Consider the following 15,356-nt stretch of genomic DNA (forward strand, 5'->3'; position numbering starts at 1 on the left):
ATTGCCTGCTCTTCCAAAGGTCCTGAGTTCAATTCCCAGCAACCACATGGTGGCTCACAACCATCTGTAATGAGGTCTGGCGCCCTCTTCTGGCCTGCAGGCATACACACAGACAGAATATTGTATACATAATAAATAAATAAATCTTAGGAAAAAAAAAAAGACCTTGCACAGATACCCTCCTGCTATCCCAGCACTGGTGAGGCTGACCCAGGAGCACCTGGAGTTTCAGAGCAGCCTAGGCTACAGAGCAAGACCCTGTCCGCATTTACTGTATCAGGTTTTGAACACATAATTACAATTACTTGAAGGTCAGTTTGATACAAACACACAACCACTCAGAGATGCCTTCTCTTCTCTTCAAATGTGTAACTTAAAAAAATAAAACATTTCTGATTTGTTAATTTAGAAAGTAGTACAGAAACAATTAAATTAGCAATATTCTAGGGCAATTACTTAGTGAAATAACTGGATTAAAAGTAAATCTCATGTGCTTGGGAGTGCGGCTCAACTCTAGAGTGTATGCTATCACTCAGGAGCCCTGGTTCAATCCTGAAAGAAATACAGGACACGACACTAGGCCAGTCTTCTCTAGAGAAAATGCTGAACTGTTGAGTCCTTGAGGCTCTCGCCCAACGATCACAACCAACTGGGGAGTTCAACAAGACTCATGAGTTCTTAGAACCGACAGAAAACCAACAGAGGGTGCAGAGACAGTTGAATGACCTTGACTGCATGAAGGAAAAGAAGAGACCAGCAGGCTATGGCAGGAGGAGGGTGGTCTCACTGGAGGAATGAAGTCTGTAGGCCAGGACGGCGCCAGAGATAGGGAACCAATTCTATAACCATAGCCGTCAGCCTTAGCGTCTCTCCAGCAAACGATGGGCACAGCAGCAACACAGTCACTATGGTGTGGACTCTGGGAACCACTGTCAGCTGAGCGCTATACAAATACCGACTCAAGAGCTACCAGAAACAGGAAATATTCACCAAGATCCTGCATACACTGGCTATAAAACAAATTCAAATAAACGCCAAAAAAACTGAAGCATAGAACAGAGTTTCTGATCTAATAATCAGCAACTGTAAGACAGCTACCCAATCCTCGACTGTGTGAAGAGTAACCAACATTCTTCTCATCACCCACTGCTTAAAACAAATGGCCAAGTTATCACAAAACAACAAAGAAACTGGGCTGGAGCACTTTCGAGGGAGGCAGAGAGGGCTACTGTGACAAGCCAAAGGGATGCCCACTACTGCAGCCACGCACACTCACACACGCACACTCATACACACACTCACACACACACTCTCTCTCACACATCACACACACTCACTCACACACATGCACACACACTCACACACACACACACACTCACACACACTCACACACACACATGCGCACACACACTCACACACACTCTCACGCACACTCACACTCACACTCACACACGCGCACACACACTCACACACACGCGCACACGCACTCTCTCACACATAACCACACACACTCACACACTCGCACACATGCACACACACTCACGCGCACACACACGCACACTCACACACACACGCGCACACACTCACACACACGCACTCTCTCACACACACATAACCACACTCACACACATACTCACACGCACACACACTCACACGCACACATACTCACACACACTCACACTCACTCACACACACACTCACACACACGCACACTCACTCACACACACATGCACACATCACAAAAACGAAGAAGACAAACCGGGTGTGTGTTTCCTCACAATGCTGAGGACACTGAAGCAAAATGAGTGCAAGTTCAAGGCCAGTTTGAGCCGGACAGCAAGACCCTCTCTAAATAACAGTAATGATGTTGGTAATAGTAATTAATAATCTACATTAAGTACAATCCCTAGGAATACTTTATATTTATCTACCTTTCCCTGTAAGTTAAACAAAAAAATATATAAAAAGAATATCACCAAGCCTCGTTCTTCTGGTAAACACAGGACCACAGAACACATCCCAATCCATTCTATGAGGTCAGCAGAACCTTGCACCAAAACTGCCAGAGAATGACAGAAAATGTCCTGCGTGTGGACAGACGCAAGAGCATCTGATAAAATGGCCACGAGGCAAGAGAGAGGGCCACACACCGTGATCTTAAATAATATTTTTACATGAATATAAAGTTCATTTAACACTAAAAATCCATATAATTTATAATATTAACAACAAATGAGAAAAATGATGGCCATAAATGTATTAAAAATATTTGACAAAATTCTGTATCTTTTACTTAAAAAAATTCAACAAACTAAAATTAAAACAAGCTTCCTCACTGTGACAATGACTGTCTAAGAAAAACCGACAGCCAGCACCATTCCTTAGTGGTAACAGGAAACCATCTTCCCTCAGCATAAAGAAGAAGGCAGGGAGTCTGCTCCAAGCTCTTCCTTAACAAACAGTGTGAGGAGAAGTCTCCGGGAAACTGCCCTTTTCCAGGAAGAACTGCAAACATGAAAACAGTAGAAATTCTGCTAAAAACCCATGCATGAACTTAGAAGAGGCAGGGTAAAAGGCCAATATTAAAAAGAAAAAGAATGTATTATGTTTCTATACCAGTAACAAACATTTGGAAAAGGAATTTCAGTGGCATCAAGCAAATACCTGGAAATGTACCAAGAAGAGAAAGATGGCAACATCTACACACCAAACCCCCATCCTGGGGAGAGCTCAGTGCAAATGAAGGAATTTTATAGACTCCTTCATTTTAAAAACCTAAAGCAATTTTAAAATAAAGAATTCTTAGAAAACCTTTGGGTGAACATGAATTTGGAGCTATGTGTCAGAAGATATGACAAGGATGGCAAGGATGGCAAGGACGTCCTTATTCACACACACCTGAGTACCGGCAGGTCACAGACGTGATGTCCTGCAACTCAGTGTCAACAATCCGAACAACTACACTCAAACATGCAAACACATACATATGTAATACACAGCGATGTGCCGTGCATGCGTGCAGCCCCCCATGCCCTCTCCAAATTAGTCCCCCAAGTTTCTTATCTACAAGGACACGGTATTTGCACAAGCTGCAGCCCCTCCTCCGCCTGGTAAACTGGCATAACCAGATGACTTAGAACGGCACAGAAGCTGCCTCACTGCATGGCTGTGGGATAGTGACGAGAGAGAATCTGAATAGAACAAACACGCATGCCAGAGCAGTGACGTGGATACGGGCACGGCAACAACAAATACACGTCATAGGATGTCTGCGCTCGTTATAGTACTCTTCCAACTTGACAGAATTCGGCCCTTTCAACATAAAAAGTAGGGAAATATCCTATTTCCTCAATAAGAGGAGAATCTTCAGAAACGTTATGAAAGCTATGCTCACAAGTTTGTGTTCCCTCTCTTAGAAACAGTGCTCATGACCGGAATATTTCATCTCACATTGCAAAGACGCTTCCCTAAATCCTCAGCATGACATTTCGGGTTCTAGAAAAACAAATTAAAACTTTCAAAGTGAACCACTCTCTAATTTTCTTAATATTTATTTATTTCATTTTAGATGTATGAGTTTTGCTCATATGTATGCCTGTGTACGTATGTGCCTGGTGCCCTAGGAGGTTAGATCTCCTAGAACTGGCATTATAGATGGTTGAGTACCACAAAGTTTTCAATAGTTACAGCGAAGATAAAGGAATGCAGATGAATATTGTTCTAATCTGCTGGCCGGGTCTGTCACCAGAGAACCCTGTTCCCTTGAAGAGACAAGCTCCACCTACTTCTGACCTCCCCGGTGTACCCCCTCCTTCTCCTCTTCCCTTTCCCTTCCATAACCCGTAAGTAAACTCTTTACCCCAGCTCTCTCTGCATGGCCTGTCTGTCTCTCACCTGCCAGGGGAAACCACCAAGGCCTTGAGTGACTCGCCTGGGACAGACCTTGGGTCCTACCTCTTTATAAATGATTAATATGAAATGAAAACATAGGCAAATAGTCCACATCTAAGGCAAGAAAAAAATAAGAAACCAGAATAAAAATAAATAGCAGCATTATTTTCAGAAACTGTATTGCATACTTCATAAAGACAAGAAAATCAATGGAAAAACCATTAGAACAATAAGTATACTCTCTTGGTCCTTGTGGGGAATGACAGGTAAGTAATCAATGTAATTTGAGGCGCCTTCAAAAGATTTGCTCGAACTGACAGCTAAGCTAAAAATCAAAGAGCCCAGTTAGCCAAAACCAAAAGTCAGGAGGGTCCGTGTTCCAAGCATGAGAAACAAGGGGCTAAGATGAAGGAAGAGCAGAAAGAGAACGAGGGAACAAGAGACAAAGGCCTAGAGGGCAGAGAGCAGGTGACCATCAGGACCTTGCTCCCTCTGCAAGTAGCCAGAGCCCAGAACTCATGAGAGCCAACAGCCACCTGGAGCCGTGAGCAAGCCCCGCCCCAGAAGGAGGCTGTGGCAGCGGGTCCCTGTAACTGCCAACGGCCAAGTGACAGATGTCCTCTACACAGACACAGTTAGTGGGTCATTAGGTGGGGGCGGAGCAGAGCTGAGGCAGGAGAAGCATCGAGAAGATGGACTCAAGGTTGCTATGGCGCACTGCGGCAAGCCCAGTGGGTAAGACAGGTGTGCGGGCTGGAGAGATGGCAGTTGGGGGACAGACAGGCTTTTTAAGTGGCAGACATCAGGAAGGAGGAGGGCAGCGGAAGCTCTGAGAGTTATCGTTCCTAGGCTGGCTAAGATGAACAGGTCTGGAATAAGATGATAAAAGTCATGCTGGGGCCAGAACCAAAGTCTCACATAGGTTAGGCAAGAGTTCCCTACATGCCAGCCCACATCTGTTCTGAACGGGCTGAGAGAGGCCTACAGATGGAGCCGTTCACTGCATTGTAGTCAGAAAACAAAAATCTTACCTGTTTTTGTCAAATGATGTCCTAGCCAAACGTGACTGCAAGATAGCTGTTATCTACGAGGAGAAGCGTTTAAAATTACGAGCATGAGTATAAGTGAGCTCAATAGAAGTTAACTTCCAGTCAAACAGCAGTTGTCCAGCACACTCACCATGGCTGTTTGGTCACCAAGTTTATCAAGACAGGATGCTCTGTGCAGCTACAATGTGATAAACACACAATTAGTTTCCCTGCAGACAGTCGCAGGTATCTCTTTAGAGGCGATGATTGTCTGTCTGTTAGTAACAGCAGGCATCAATTCTGATGTCTGTGGCTTCTCCTATTTAAGTTTCCAAATTCAAGTCAATAGCATATTTACAAGTGACAGTTGTCTGGGTAAGATGAAATCCCCGTTCCAGGAAGGGAGAGGCATGAGGGAGGCCAGTCTGGGCTACATGAGCCCCTGCCTCAAAACAAAAGTGAAACCAACATGGAGGCTTCCAGCTCAGTCTGCTCTATGCTCTGTGCGTGTGAGACCACCGAATGGCTGGCTTACCTGAAGCAGCGTCTCCACAACATCCTCCACCTTCCCAGAAACCTCCAGTTCAAAGGCATACTCCATCTTTCCCTGGGTGGGGGTGGGGGGGACAGAAGCAGTCATCCTGCAGCAGTAAGCATCTGCAGAGTGGCCGCCAGCTGTGCGTTGTGACTGTCTTCCCACTGGAATGCTGGGCTTCCCTTCCTTCAAACGAAGGCTCACCTTACACTGTGGGCTCTTCAGAGGTTGAAGTCAGTTTTTATCACCCCACATCGATTCCTCGTAATAAACTCCTTATATCTAACACTATCTGTCTCAATCTCCCCATGTTCTATGTATAATCAGGCCGCACACACGCGCGCGCACACACACACACACACACACACACACACACAGACACACACACAATCCTGACAGTCTATGTCTCCAGAGAACCCTCACATACATTGATAGCTACATGCCTGGCACTTGAAATACAGGTCTGTCCTTCAGACGGTCTCAGCAGGCTCCCCAAGGAAGGGCACCCAGGAGTGCTCTCAACTTGAGAGAAGGGTAGTCTATTGCCCATGGGAGTTTTTGCCAAGATGTAGAGGCAATACCACAACAAGAGAAAAGTCACAAGGCCAGATGCATTTAGCAGAGAGGAAGGCACACTCACACACAGTGGCCAAGCCCCTGGGCCACTGCACATGTGAGTTTTCCTGACTCTAACACTGTTTAAGCAGTTTCTGTTTCATAAGTTGCTGGATAAGATACTGCAGGCTGCCTGTACCTTTAGCTAAGCATGCAGCCTGGATTAACAAGAGAGTGTGGTTTTTCTCATTCACAGAAGCGTCCTTATCAGGAGCTGGCTCCACCTCCTAGTCCTACTCAGTAGGAGTGCACCTTCCCCACACAGCATGCTGCAGTGAAGGACAGCAAAGACATGCCTATGCCTCCCTGTAAATCCTCATAACTTCACCAAATTAAGACTTCGTAAAAGTTTGTTATCAAATATGGGCTAATTTATAAATTAAGTGTCTCTTGAATGCTCTTAAAAATAAATGTTCAGTACTGTTAGGCAAAAAATTCTCAGTGGTACATAGTAAATATGCTATCAATTTGTACACTTTGACTGCAGTTCCTTACTTCCTTAAAAAGATGTGTTTATTTTTATGTTATATGTGTAGCTATGTTGTTGGCATACATGTCTATGTAGCATGTGTATGCACTGCCTGCAGATGCCAGAAGAGGACATCAGATCCTCTAGAACCAGAGTTACAAATGTTTTTTAGTGCCATGTATATAACAAATCACAGTGCTCTGAACCTCTGGGCCATTCCTCCATTTCTTTCCCTTCTAATATGATCGCTAAGCTTTTGCTATTAGAACTAAAGGCTGTGGATCCCTTGGGTACTTTTGCAATAAGTGCTAATAAACTTTGAAGTACTCAGTGTTACTTAACCATATTTGATTAAAGATGTTAATAGGACCATAAAAGTCTTACTGCTCAAAAATCGCTGCATAAATGTCCAATAATCTATGAAAAAGTTTACTTACCCGTTCTATCTTATATGGCGCCACAATGTTGTGTTCTTTAATGAAGTACACCTGAGAAAGGCAAGAAACACTGAAGGAACCAAGCTGTCAGTGTGAAGAAGTACCCTAAAGATCTATGGATCCAGTGTCTGCACTGTCACACAAGCTCCAGCTGGAAGGCTTTATGCATGGCTTGTCTTCAGCACACCCCCAGATTGTGAGGAGCTCTTGGCAGCCTGGTGCAGAGCAGCAGGGGTTCAGAACACCCTCAGGGTCTCCTGGCTCCACTCTTGACCCTGCCCTGGTTTCCAGGGCACCCAAATGAGGTCACACACTCTTAGCTGCCCAGTGCTTTCCTCATTTGCTCTTTACTCCACAGCCTTACCATGCTTCAGAGGCCGCAGTGACTGCCCTGCTCCTAGGCCAGCCTCCTCTGGGGTGAGCTCTGCTCTGATCCTTCGGCCCTCACCTGCTCAACCCGACATCTCACAGTCACACTGCTCAGCGGCTTTCTCTCTCTCTAACCATGCGGTCTTAAGGAGCACAGAGCACAGCAACATTCCCTAGTGTACCCAGGACACTTCTTCATGACATTTATCACTAACTGACACAGGATGAGAGACTTTCCCCCTCACCATCCATCTCCCCTACTGAACATATGGCTAAAAACTAATGTTTGTACATAAACACATAACACACACACAAACATGTTATTCCAACAACAACTAAAACTGAAAGTAAAACTTTGTATCAAAACTTTTTCTGAGACTTGGTGAAACTTAAATAATCCTTGAAAGAGTAGCTTGCCCTGGGTGTCCCTTGATTTTAAATTGGTTTCATCTGAGATCTCCTCCTAAAACTACTAAAAGAGGAAGGATTCTGGGCTGTATTTCTAAATCCAAGTTATTAAGCCTTTACTAAGACGAGCAGTTCTCTAAAGAAAATGTTATTTTTAACTAAAAAAAAAGTGTCCTTTCCTTCCAAGATAGGGATGCCCTGCACTAAGCTCATGATGTCCTAAGAAGTCACCTGTGGGCACACAGGGCTAGGGATAGTAGTATGGCTCCCCTACAAGCACCAGATGGTCTGTACCTGTTTGCATGTGAGACATTAAATATGAAGGTGAAGATAGTTCCAATTTTTTAACAACTGGAATTACAGGAGGTACTAACCGAAAGTTACTTAATTCAAAATCTCCCAGATCATCAGAGAAATGTCAAGGCATGTTAACCAGTGGTCTGTGAACAAACAGTTCGGTGACTGAGACAGCAGAGCCGCTCATCCTCCTCCCACCCCTCACACGCTCCAGGTGCTGTCCCGTGCCAGTCTCTGCACCAAGTGCTCAGTGCAGCCACTCTGCCCACAGCTCCTGCACTCACTCCTCACAGAGCGTCCCTGGACCTCGACAGTGCACAGAACCAGAGAGCTGCAGGGAGTCCAGGCAACCCCGATAAACACATCCTGAGACAGATGACAAATATGAAGTCAAAAACCAAAAGAACAGAGAAATCCCTCTGCTCTTACTTAATTTTTTTAATCTACAAACTAATCAATGATACGCCAGCATTAAAGCTGCATTTGTCACGTGATGCTGATACGAACTTGAGTACCACAGTGTGTACATAAGTGAGGTCAGTGTGTATCTGGGATGAACACTCCTGCCAGGAGAGACTGCCCTTCCAGAGCATTGCTGGGCTGTCACACAGAAGCCTGAGGTGGCTTCGGTGGCCTGGCACTGGCTTCCCACCTTTAGCGGGGGGGGGGGGGGGGAGGGCACAGAAAGAACTGCTACACTCAGTTTTTTTCCAGCTTCCCACTGACCCTGAGGACAAACACAATTCTCAGACTTAGTAAACCCGGAGGGTCCAGTGGGAGACTCTTATCCTTTAAAACGTTTGTTTCTCAATGACTAAATTCTCAAGGCATTTAAACATCTATTTCCACGTGTTTCCAGCTGAGATCTATGTAAGTGAATATTTTCATCATGCAAAGGAAATCACGCACACTCATGCACAAAAGCCTTCCCCAAGTCTGGAGATATACGCACTAATATTTTTAGTAAACATGTTTACTAGATGCTCTCACCTGTCTGAAAATGAGTGAAATACCTGAAGATTTTGCCCTGGAATGCAGAAAAAGAAATCATCAGACATGTAAAATTTTTGTTAAAGTAGAATTAAAAGTGAAAACAACGTACTTTGTAAGGTGTCTGTTGGCTCCATTTTCTCCACGTTTTCCTATTTTCAAGCAGTCTCTCAAAGGGATCTGCATAAAATAGAGAGAGACTATTACGAAAAGTAGCGAAGATAAAGCACTCGCACACGCCATTAGGAATGCAAACACCTTTACCTTAATGATGGGCTGGGAGATCGCATCTGGTTCAAAAATCACTGATTTTGAACATATCTTTAAGGAGCCTCTGGTTTTCCTAGGAGCCAAAAGAAAAAGGATTATTTGATGGACACCAGGACAATCACAAAAGTTATTTATTTTAAGTAAAATGTGGATGGCCAGGGCGTCAGCTAATAAAAGCCCGGCAACTACAGGGAGTAGCACAATGGAGAACAGCCGTGCCCCTTAGCTCCTCTAGGGGGCTGGGGAACCCGCACCGGCTGAGGCTGTGGCTTCGTTTGTTAACTGCGGCCCCACGACCTCATTAATTATTATTATCATCAGAGTTTTCACAATTGCTCTCCAGAGAAACTAAAGCGCAGAAACACTGACAATGCTAAATCTGTGATGTTTCCAGCAAATTTCATTGTTTCTTCATCCTCTGAATCTGGAAGAATTACTCAGAAAACACCAATAAATTGGTACAATTAATTAAAGACTTTTTTGCTTTTTAAAATCATGGAAAAATTAAGTTTGAATTTTACATACAAAATACCATAAACAATGATTTAAGTATTCATGGGAAAACTCCATTTCATGAAAATAAGCAGTTTTAAAGACTATGTGATGTGATATCATATAATCAGATAAGGGGCTGACCACTTCCTTAGCTTCCTAGGATAGTCATATGGCTTTACTAAATTTTGGAAAATAACATGCTCAAATATCTTAGAGGCTGTTCTTAATTTGACCCAATATTCATCACCTTTCTCTTATCAATTGACTTTTATTAGTGATTAAACCAAGACAACAGCTTACTATGAAGTCAGACACATGTAAGGGGAAAGTGACTGTACTTATGAAAAATTAAAGTAATTTTCAAGAAGCACATTTATATACAAGTATAATTTGTATGATTTCATATTCTTTTCCTCCCATTTTTTATGAATATGTCTGTGTGTTCATGCCTGCTGATGTGGGATGTCCTTCTGCATATGTGTTGCTCTATTGGTTGATGAATAAAGCTATTTTGGCCAATGGCTTAGCAGAGTAAAGCCAGGCAGGAAATCAAAACATACATACATATATATATATATATACATATATATATATAGAGAGAGAGAGAGAGAGAGAGAGAAGATGGAGTAAGGAGATGCCATGTAGCTGCCAAAGTAGACAGATGCCAGAACCTTACCCAGTAAGCCACAGATTACAATACACAGATTTTTGAAATAAGTTAATTTAAGACGTAAGAGCTAGCCAATAAAAAGCCTGAGCTAATAGTGTTGTAATTAATATAGTGTCTGTGTTATTATTCGAGTCTGGGTGGCAGGGAAATGAATGAGCAGCCTTTGCTTACAGTGCATTTGTGGGCCACGGGTGATGCTGGAATCAGCCTCCATCTTCTGTGGCAGGATTTCCCAGTCACGCCCAGAGCTCATGGAAGTGGCTGGTTTCATTAGCCAACTTGCTCTGGGAAAGGCCTGCCTTCTGTCTTCCGAGGCTGGAATTACAGGCAGACTGCCTTGCCAGCCTGAGTTCTACATAGTTGGTGGGGGTGGGGGGTGGCCCTCTAGTCCTCATGAGTACACAAAGAGCTCTTTAACCAGAGTCATCTTCCTAGCCCTTGTCTGGTATCTGGGTGAAGTTTCTTACCTTGTCCACCCAGGGTTCTTGGGCTACCCTCCTCTAACTGAGGTGACTGCAGCTGACCCTGTATATCTAAGGTTCTATCTCCATAATTAACCAACTCATATTAGTTTTTAATTTAATAAAGTTCCAAAAACAAAACTAGGATTTGCTATGCATCAAGCACTGTGCTGAATGGAAAGGGATGAAGCGCTATGTAGGTGCCCTGTTCAGGACTGGACTTAGTCACAGGGTTAAGTAAACAGGAAGATGCCTGGAGGGCGCATCCTCATACTATAGCACTTTTGTAAGGGATCTGAATCATTCAAGGACTTGGGTATCTCTGAGAATCTAAGGAGGAAAAAAAAATCTGTGAGTCTATGTTTCTATATAACTTAGAAATCCAAAGTGTCAAAATCAACAACAACAATAAAAAAAAAAAACACCTCACACTGAGATATACAGTTGAAAAGTTGCGAATGGCCTCCCAGTCCCAGAGGAAACTCTCCTCTTTATGGGAGGAAGTGATTGCTGGAGCTTTCTGGTCATCATTACTACTCAATACATGCACCCACTGTACAGAAGGTCAGAATTCAGTTCACAACTCTCCTTTCTCAAATGGTTTTGAAAATGTACATTTTTCATACTGCTAAGTGCATTTACTTTTAATATCCAAAGTTACCAACAGCTAGATTTCTTTTTAATAGAATGAAACTTCTAAGTATAAGCAACTAGAATAGAAAGTGCCCATATGCCCATCACCCAGCTTTAGCACTGGTCATTTTTGCTTCCACTGCTTCTTATATAAGCCCCTCCTAAACCCAGCTGGCCCACGTAAGGAGCTCTGAAGAAGCACTCATTTAATAACGGCTCTATCATTACCACACTTAAAGAACTCCTTAAGTTCTCCAAGTATACTGTGTTCAAAAACTTTCCATTTCATAAATGTATTTTCACAGTTTGTTTACTCAAATCAAAATCCAAAGAGTCCACATAACACCTGATTCATATAATGTACTCCTCATCCCTGCTAATCTACAATTATTTTCCCACATGACTTTTTTGTTTTTCCTTTTCCAATACTTGGCTAGAACTCATGTTCTCTTGGACATTCCAGACAAGAGCCCGACCTCCCAGCCTATAAATGCCGCTTACTGCATCTGTGTGACAGACACCCCTCTACCATGTCCTCCTTTGTATCAACCATGAGATTAGATCAGATTTTCTGGCACCCTCTGACAGTACTTCAGGGGAGGCGCAGGGAGTGCTCACACCAGTGGGAACCGCGGTGGACTGAAGGTGGTATTAATCTTCACATGCCCATCACAAACCTTCTCAGTACCCCTCACCTGAGGGCTTTAGCAGCCCTTGAAGATTACGACACACATATAATTATGGTGAATAGTCTCTATGAATGTGTGTTTGCAGATCATGCACTCTCTGTCACAACTGTCACAGGGTGATCAAACAAGGGACACAAATGGTGGTGGCTGCTCCCAAACAAGTGGTCATACCAGTAAAGCAGGTGGCCACTCAGGTTTGGTCCAAAGGCCGTGTAGTTGCTGACCCCTTATACAGAGCCATTGCTCCATCATGGGTTTAAATTCTGTTACTCCATTATACATACAAGCTAGAATTTTTCAACTAAGAATAACTTCACGTTAATCAGTACTTTAGTGACACTGAAGCACAACCTGCACAAGGAAAACAAAAATTCAAAGACAAATTATGCTTTGATTTGTAGCTTTCAAAAAAAAAAAAAATCGACCCAAGCAGCTGGATCTGTTTTCAAAGAAGTGAGTAGTTACGGAGGAAGCAGATTTTGCCCTGGTTCCCACTGCATTATTTATTACTTCATCCTCACTGTTCCATGGCTTCCAATCATGACTTCACTGCATCACCCTGCAGAGACCGGGAGCAGAGAGCACTGTGTGACAAGGGACACAGGGACAAAGCAATGACTAGAGGGAGTCCTGCTTGGCAGCCTCAGGAGCCCCACAAGACATGCCACCATCTCGTTACCTAACTACAGAGAGGGAAGAGGGACACCTAGGCAGTCCTGAGTGGACTCTGAGAGCCCACTAGTGCCCAGCACTGTGCGAGCTGACTCACCTCTCCTCGTGGCTGTCCTGGCTCTGGACGTGGAAAGCCGTGTGCTGCTCGAAGTAGTACTCCTCCAAGTTGAGCAGCAGCAAGGAGAACCTGAACGGGAAAAGAAGACAGCTTCGTGTTGCATCTGGTCTACAGAGGTGTTTAACATGCCTGCTCCACACCCTAGGCGGCCCTCTGGGAAGCCCACACTTGTCTCTCCCGTGCCCCAAATGGAACCCTTCCCAGCACAGATGCACTGTCCACACACACACAACAGTATCAAACTGTGGGAAATTAAGTTTATGACAGCTTTGCTCTCCTCCCCATGGGAATGCTCATGTCAGTGTCCCCTGATGGTGCACAACAGGCTTCTCTGCCCCTGCCCTGCCATAACCCTGAGACCCACACTGACTTCAGTTCTTGTGACTCCCACCAGCCAATGAGCTCTAGAGACAGGTGCACACATGGCTACACCCAACCTAATGTTTAAGATCATGCATGTTCAATAAGTAAAACAAATATATTGAGTTGTACAGTCCCTTCAGTTTGAATTGCTTTGTACTTTAAAAGTACAATGGCAGAAATGCGGTGGTGAGGAGACATGGGTAAAGGGGATTGCTGCTCAAGCCTGACGGCCTGAGTATCCCTGGAACCCTGGAGGAAGGAAAGGTCTGACTCCTGCACAGACCCCCACGTTCCCAAGAGTGGGTCCACAGTGTGTACTGGTCAGGCGTGGATCTAAGTTACACACGTCAATCTGTTGGCACTTGGGTGGCGCTGTGCATGCCACAGGAAAGCCCACTGTGCGGGATATGTCACTGCACCCTGAACACCCAGACCACCCTCAAAGTCTGACACCACTAGACAACCGGCTGAACAAACTAGCCCTTGGGATCTGAAATAAGGAAGAGATTGAGAAAACAGGCACACAAACAAGCAAGATTATAGTCTGGTGACGTCACAGCTGCAAACACCATCCCTCCCCCCACCTCCAAGCCCCACTTAAGCAGAGTCTGAAGAGAGTTGCAGGGGCGGAAAGAGCAAAACCTGCCCTTGTCCATCATGACAGCCACGCTCCTCAAAGGCAGGCTCATCAGAGACAGAATTAACAAAATCATGTAAATCGTTGCAAGACAGGAGGGCATGCCAATGAAAACTTCCTCCCTTCTCTGCTAAAGTCCCTGAGACACAAAGCAGACAGCTGTGTGGAAAAGTGCATGACAGAAGGGGCTAGATTGGAGAGTCGCTCAACAACAGTCCGCTGAGTCCTCAGTCAGAAGCCCTCACAGCGAAGGGCTTCAAGAGAGGAAGAGAAACTGACCTCTAGTTTCTGTGGTTGGTTAAGGCAGAGGTTCTCTGGGTTCTGTGGGACAGTTGGGGGAGGAGTTCAAGGCTCACTTCAGGGTAGAAGGGGGGCAGGAGCAGGAGGTCAGGTACCTTACTCCTGAGACCTTTTCAGCTCTTTAGTTCAAAGCACTCTGCAGGCCAGGACCATACTCTGGAGGACTCTTTCAGACTCAACAGTCACTTACATTAGAGGCCACCTAACTACACGAACATCAATCTCCCCATGTTAACTCTGTTCACACATAAAAAAGTTAAAAACAAACAACGAAACAAACATTTCATCCTCTCGCCAAGTGAAGGGGACTAAACTCTGCTTCATTTTCTACTTTCCAATCAGACTCGGGAGCAGGGCAGGACTTCACTGTAATTCATGCTGGAGATGGTGGCAGCTTCCTCCTTCTGTGGTCTCTGAACCTTCTGTCCCGCCAGCACTCATACCAGCTAGTATGCGCATGCTCCTTCAGCAACTCTGACTTCCCAGGTCACTAGACAACTGCAACCCTGCACACGAGCTTGCCTAGCATTTTTATGCCAGCAGACACCTGTGTCCGCTTTGTCTTCACACAGCTCGTGAAATTCTCTTCTAGACGAAGGCCGTTGTCACGAGGGGAATACACAAAATGCGTCACTTTCTCAAGTCCGTGTGGCCCTGCTAGCAGCTACATATGTCCTCATTTCAAACACAACTTCAGAAATTTTGTTTTGTTCTCTTAACCTACAGCGTTTTTCAAAGCTTCCGTTCAAGGGAGGCTCCAATTTTCTTGAAGCCAGTTATAGCTTCTGGACTCAGATCTGGAGAACAATGTGGAGAAACACTGCTAAACAACCATCTGTGTTTGCTTGCCCTGCCTTCTGCAACTGCACAGGAAAGGCAATTTGGACAAGAAATCTAAATTATATTTTTAATGGTAGTATTACTTCTTGAGTGAAAATGTTTTCCAGAACAGTCCAGTAATAATGACTATATATATATATATATATATATATATATATATATATATATA

The 15,356-nt window shown here is 44.4% G+C and overlaps 1 protein-coding gene across 1 annotated transcript in view; it reads right to left on the minus strand.

Annotated features, from left to right (window-relative positions):
• Window positions 1-15,356, minus strand: part of Nsmaf (neutral sphingomyelinase activation associated factor) — a 77,041-nt gene that overhangs the window by 52,673 nt on the left and 9,012 nt on the right. Inside the window, exons 2-11 of the mRNA XM_013351803.2 lie at window positions 13,027-13,116; window positions 9,304-9,382; window positions 9,152-9,219; window positions 9,040-9,076; window positions 6,976-7,026; window positions 5,455-5,526; window positions 5,071-5,118; window positions 4,923-4,975; window positions 4,131-4,216; window positions 1,977-2,059 (exon numbers count right to left, since the gene is read on the minus strand). Coding sequence (XP_013207257.1) covers window positions 1,977-2,059; window positions 4,131-4,216; window positions 4,923-4,975; window positions 5,071-5,118; window positions 5,455-5,526; window positions 6,976-7,026; window positions 9,040-9,076; window positions 9,152-9,219; window positions 9,304-9,382; window positions 13,027-13,116 — 667 coding nt within the window. The remainder of the gene's footprint in view (window positions 1-1,976; window positions 2,060-4,130; window positions 4,217-4,922; window positions 4,976-5,070; window positions 5,119-5,454; window positions 5,527-6,975; window positions 7,027-9,039; window positions 9,077-9,151; window positions 9,220-9,303; window positions 9,383-13,026; window positions 13,117-15,356) is intronic.

This window comes from Microtus ochrogaster, linkage group LG5 (genome assembly GCF_000317375.1).
Source record: "Microtus ochrogaster isolate Prairie Vole_2 linkage group LG5, MicOch1.0, whole genome shotgun sequence".
NCBI classification, from domain to species: Eukaryota; Metazoa; Chordata; class Mammalia; order Rodentia; family Cricetidae; genus Microtus; species Microtus ochrogaster.